Source organism: Myotis brandtii, unplaced genomic scaffold (assembly GCF_000412655.1).
Source record: "Myotis brandtii unplaced genomic scaffold, ASM41265v1 scaffold1738, whole genome shotgun sequence".
NCBI classification, from domain to species: Eukaryota; Metazoa; Chordata; class Mammalia; order Chiroptera; family Vespertilionidae; genus Myotis; species Myotis brandtii.
In genome coordinates, this window is record NW_005356425.1 from 152,916 (window position 1) to 157,984 (window position 5,069).

General features: G+C 58.3%; 1 protein-coding gene across 6 annotated transcripts in view; it reads right to left on the bottom strand.

Moving 5' to 3' along the window:
* Positions 1 to 5,069, bottom strand: part of CCDC64B (coiled-coil domain containing 64B) — an 8,612-nt gene that overhangs the window by 604 nt on the left and 2,939 nt on the right. For 3 of the 6 annotated variants that reach the window (XM_014537172.1, XM_014537169.1, XM_014537170.1), the window contains exons 3-9: positions 3,590 to 3,805; positions 3,344 to 3,460; positions 3,091 to 3,237; positions 2,073 to 2,270; positions 1,822 to 1,968; positions 371 to 498; positions 8 to 128 (exon numbers count right to left, since the gene is read on the bottom strand). In XM_014537172.1, coding sequence (XP_014392658.1) covers positions 8 to 128; positions 371 to 498; positions 1,822 to 1,968; positions 2,073 to 2,270; positions 3,091 to 3,237; positions 3,344 to 3,460; positions 3,590 to 3,805 — 1,074 coding nt within the window. Of the gene's footprint in view, positions 1 to 7; positions 129 to 370; positions 499 to 1,537; positions 1,688 to 1,821; positions 1,969 to 2,072; positions 2,271 to 3,090; positions 3,238 to 3,343; positions 3,461 to 3,589; positions 3,806 to 4,059; positions 5,061 to 5,069 lie in introns of those variants that run through there. The other 3 variants (XM_005863181.2, XM_014537171.1, XM_014537173.1) reach the window with 3 other exon arrangements.

Genomic DNA, 5,069 nt, shown 5'->3' on the forward strand with positions numbered 1-5,069 from the left:
CCTTTACCTGCCAGGCCTCCAGCTCTTGCGTCAGCGCCACCTTCTGGCGGATGGTGCGAAGCAGCTCCCGGGAGAGGGAGTCCCGCTCCAGAGAGACGCGGCTGAGCTCCAGGGACAGTTCCAGGGCCCTGCAAGCGGCAGGGCAGAGAGCTAGTTAGAGGGCGAGCAGGGGATCGGGGGTGGGCGGGGCCTCCTGGACCCGGGCAGGAGTGGGACCCGGAACACCGAAACCAAGGAGGTCAGAGGGCCCCTGGGTCGGAGTGGGGCAAATTAGAACCCATGTCACCAGTGAGGCCTAGAAGGACCGGAGTGCCCTGCTGGGGACCTTTAGCCCTGCGAGGGAGGTGGTGAATGGCGGAGGCAGGCTCACTTGTTCACAGCCGTTTCCCTGTCCGAGAGGGCGCAGCTCAGTGCCTCCTCGGGTTCCTGTTCCCGCAGCTCCTTCTGCCTCTGCAGCTCCTCCCGCAGGGACTGGACCTCTGCCTGCTGAAGCTCGATCTGCAGGCAGGGGAGGAGGCAGAGAGGCAAGTAGGCCTCCGGGTCTCCAAGCCCTTGCTCTCCGTGGCAGCCTGGACTTCAGCTTTCCCACCACCCTTCCCTGGCCTGCTCCACAAACACCCCAGGCAGCTGTGGCCCTGTGCTGGAGATGAATCTTCTGAGCCCCCAGGCTGGGGTGGGGCTACTTGGTGGTATAAACCTGCAGGAAGGGTGCATGGAGAAGCATTGGGAGGTGGGACTAAGGGGGCAATGCATCCAGGAAGTCATCCTGGAGGAGGTGGCAAACAGGCTGACTTTTTTTTTTTTTTTTAAATACTCACCAAGTATATTCCTCCCCCCCCCCCCCTTTTTTTTTTTTGGGGGGGGGGGGGGGGGAAAAAGGGTTTTTTTTTTTTTTTTTAAAAACTCCCGAAGTATATTCCCCCCCCCCCCCCTTTTTTTAGGGGGGGGGGGGGGGGGAAAAAGGGTTTTTTTTTTTTTTTTTAAAAACTCCCGAAGTATATTCCCCCCCCCCCCCCTTTTTTTAGGGGGGGGGGGGGGGGGAAAAAGGGTTTTTTTTTTTTTTTTTAAAAACTCCCGAAGTATATTCCCCCCCCCCCCCCTTTTTTTAGGGGGGGGGGGGGGGGGAAAAAGGGTTTTTTTTTTTTTTTTTAAAAACTCCCGAAGTATATTCCCCCCCCCCCCCCTTTTTTTAGGGAGGGAGGGAGAGGGGAAGAGAGAGAGAAACTTCAGTGTGAGCGAGATACATTGACTGGTTGCCTCCCATACCCATACTGATAGGGGCCAGGGATTGAACCTGCAACCCAGGAATGTGCCTTTGACCTGGAATCGAACCCACGACCTTTTAGTGCACAGGCCAACGCTGTAATCACTGAGCAAAACTGGCCAGGGCCAGGCAGGCTCTTGAAGCATGACTGCACGTTTGTTGGGATGAAGGATTATCCAGGTAGAGGGGCATTAGTGGAAAAAGGCTGAGTTATAGATGGAAAAGAGAAACACATTGAGAAGGGCTCTACACCCAGCACTATGTCCTCCCCACCTCATCCTGCAGCCGGGCCACTTCCATCTCCTTCTCCTCCAGTATCTCTCCTGGGCTCAGGGATGCTTTCTTTATGGGAGGCTCCAAGCTCTCCTCCTGGGATGAAGGCTGTTGACTGGATGCCTCCTGGGTCTCCGGGGACAGAGTGGTCTGTTCACCAAAGGAATTAGTCAGTGAGGTGTTGAACCTCGTGGGAAAAGGAAGAGGGGTGGAGTCTGCAGCCCTCCTGGATGGCTGCGGGGCTTCGAGCTCACCGGGGCATCTCTGTGTCCATCTGCGCCCACCTCATCCTGCAGCCGGGCCACTTCCATCTCCTCCTCCAGTATCTCTCCTGGGCTCAGGGATGCTTTCTTTATGGGAGGCTCCAAGCTCTCCTCCTGGGATGAAGGCTGTTGACTGGATGCCTCCTGGGTCTCCGGGGACAGAGTGGTCTGTTCACCAAAGGAATTAGTCAGTGAGGTGTTGAACCTCGTGGGAAAAGGAAGAGGGGTGGAGTCTGCAGCCCTCCTGGATGGCTGCGGGGCTTCGAGCTCACCGGGGCATCTCTGTGTCCATCTGCGTTCTGGTTCTGGTTCTGGTCGCTGTCCAGGCTGTGGGCAAGCTCTGACTGCAGCGAGGCCCCCGATGTGTCGGCGTCCTGCAGGCGTGACTCCTCCTCCAGCTCCGAAACTCGCCGCTGCAGCCTCCGCAGGGTACTCAGTGCCTCCCTGGCCTCGGAGCGCGCACATTCCAGCTGTGCATGCACCCATAGACAAGCGAAGGCGGTCAGCCAGGCGCACCCGCAAGGCATCCCGCGGCTGGCCCATAGAGGGCGCCGGCGTGCCGCGGAGGGCCAGGCAGCCCCGCGCGTCTGCGCATCCCAGCTATAGGTGCCTGCTCCCCCACTCCTGGGTCTCCAGGCGGCAATTGGGTTGTGCACTTCCCCTTACCAATTTCCTCCCCTATAAATCAGGGTGCGGATAGGCGCCTGGGTTTTACAGTTTTCCATCGCCTTCCCTCCAGCCACACCCCATAAGGTAACTTCTCAGAGAGCTCGGCCCTGTCTTTTTCCAGTCAGTCTTCTAACTGCTATCATCCAGCATTTCCTGAGCCGTCCTGCTAAGCCAGCAGTGCTGGGCTCCGTGCCTCACACCCGCAACAAAGCTCTATACCATTACCATCCCATCCCACAGCTTGGGAAACAGGCTGGGTATTTCACAATATAAGAAGAGATCCTGGGATAAGAACCCAGAAAACTTGACCCTGAAGCGCTGCCTCATTTGATTCCCTTTTCGCCATCTCTACCGCCTCAGACCTGGTCCATGTCCCCATCATCTCTGCCCTGAGCTCTAGCCTCAACCTCTTCCTGACCTCCCAGCTGCTTGGTTCTGATGCATTCCAGGAGTGTGCCACCCCTGCGTAATTCCCTTCCATGGCCCCACTTGTCTTATGCTCTCGTGGCCCCGCTGCTGGGCTCCCATTGACCCAGCTCTGGCCTCATCTCCCAGGAAGACCTGAGACAGTGGCCAAGGCCCCAGCTGGATGCACCCACACACCCCAACCCCACTGGTCACCTCCAAGCTGTGCTCCCGCCTCTCTCGCCGCAGTAGCAACAGCTCCTCGTGGGTTGCCTGTAGCCTGCCCTGGCCCTTCTCCACCTCCTCACGCAGTCCTCGGATCTGGGCCTCCAGGTCCTGCCGGCGACTCTGCAGCATCTGGTTCTAGGGAAAGGCCTTAGAGCTGGAGGGGAGGTGCTGGGCTAGCTCCGGATTGCCCCCAGCCCAGCTTTCCTGGCTCCACAGGCCCCCAGCCCTAGCTGGCACTCACCTCCCCCTGCAGACTTTCCAGTCGAGTCCTCAGCTCTGCCCTGGCCAGGGCCTGGGCCTGGCACTGCCCCCGAAGGCCATCTAGTTCCTTCTGAAGCTCCTGCTCAGTCTGGGAGGCCTGGTGGTGGTGGTTGGGGGCGAGAGGGGAACAATGGAGCCCTGAGGTGGCCACAGCCTCAACACCAATCCCAGGGCACCCACCCCCCACCTGGGACCCAGGAATCTGGATGGGTTAGGGCTGTCCCACCTGGGCCAATTGCTGGCTGAGCCGCAGGTTCTGCTCACTGAGTTCCCTGAGGGCCTGGGCTCGTTCTCGTCCACTGTCCTGCTGCTCTGAGCGTTGTTCTCCAAGCTGGGCCCGCAGGGCCTCCACATCCCCCTCCAGCTCCACAGCCCTGGCCTCCCACTCGGCTCCCCGTGCTGCCAGGCCCCGGCGGAGCTCATGATTCTCCTGCTGCAGCCGCTGTGGGGCCAGGACAGAAGGTCAGAGAGAGGGAGAGATGAGACGAACAGACACGAGAGCCCCAGACGGAGAAACAGACCTAAAGAGTTTGAGGGAGTCTGAGACAAGGAGGAAGCAGGCAGAGAGCAAAAGGCAGATTCAGAGAAAAGGAGAGCAGGGTGGGGCACAGTAGAGAGAAGTTTCCAGGCCCGACAGGAGGGGCTGACCACCACCCCCCTCCGGCCATGAGGTGGGGCTCCCTGATGCCCCCTCACCTCTGGCTGCTGCCTGGACTTCTGGACCCGATGTTGCAGGCGCCGTTTCTGGCGCCTGAGTCTGGCAGAATTTAAGCCCCGACCCATAGTCTCACACAACTAGGGGCTCTGGAGGTTGAGCTTCTGCACAGCCTCTGCTCAGCCCCTCTCCCCCAGCTCCTCCCAGCCAGCTCCCTCTAATTAACCCTGGCCAGCCCCTCCTGGGCCCCACGCCTCTGCCCGCCCTCTCCCAAACCTGTCCAACGAGTGGGAGGGCAAGCCTGGCACACCCAGATACCCAGCTTGGGGAGGCAGGCAAGTCGCCCCCACGCTCTAATTATCGAAGCGGGAAAGTGATGCCAGCCACAGTTGCTACAGTTATTAGCAGTACTCCTGCCAGGCCGTGTGCTACTTCATTTAATCCACTAGAGTTAGAATCGTTAACGTCCTCATTTTACAAACGAGAACACAGGCTCAGAGAGGTAAAGATGCCTTGCCAAGGACACATAGTGAATTAGTGGAGCAGGGATCCCAACCCAGGCAGCCAGGTTTTTAACCAAAAACTGTGGGGGCAACACTTCTCTAGGATTAAGCCCACAGGATTGGGGTCCAATGGTCTTGGTTGGTGCTCAGCTCTGCTGCTGCTTTGTGGTCAGGCAAGTCCCTTAATATCACCATGTCCCATCCATCCATCCATCCATCCATCCATCCAATATTGCCTGAGCTTCTCCTATTCTGGGGTCTGGCTGTCAGCAGCAAGCCAGAGCACAGCGTTCCCTGCCTCAAACAGCTTGCGTCCAAGGTCTTAGGCAAATAGACACATGCTTGAACTAGGTGTTTTGGAGGGACAGTAAGGGCTGTAAAGAAACCCTGGAAAGTAATGAAGAGCAGGGTAGGGTGGAGGCTCCCTAGGTAGGAAGTGATGTTTGAATGGACTCCTGCAGGGCAAGAAGGAAGAGGGCTAAATGCAAGGAACAGTAAGTGCAAAGGCCCTGAGGGAACCAACTTGGGCCACTCAAGGAACTGAAAAG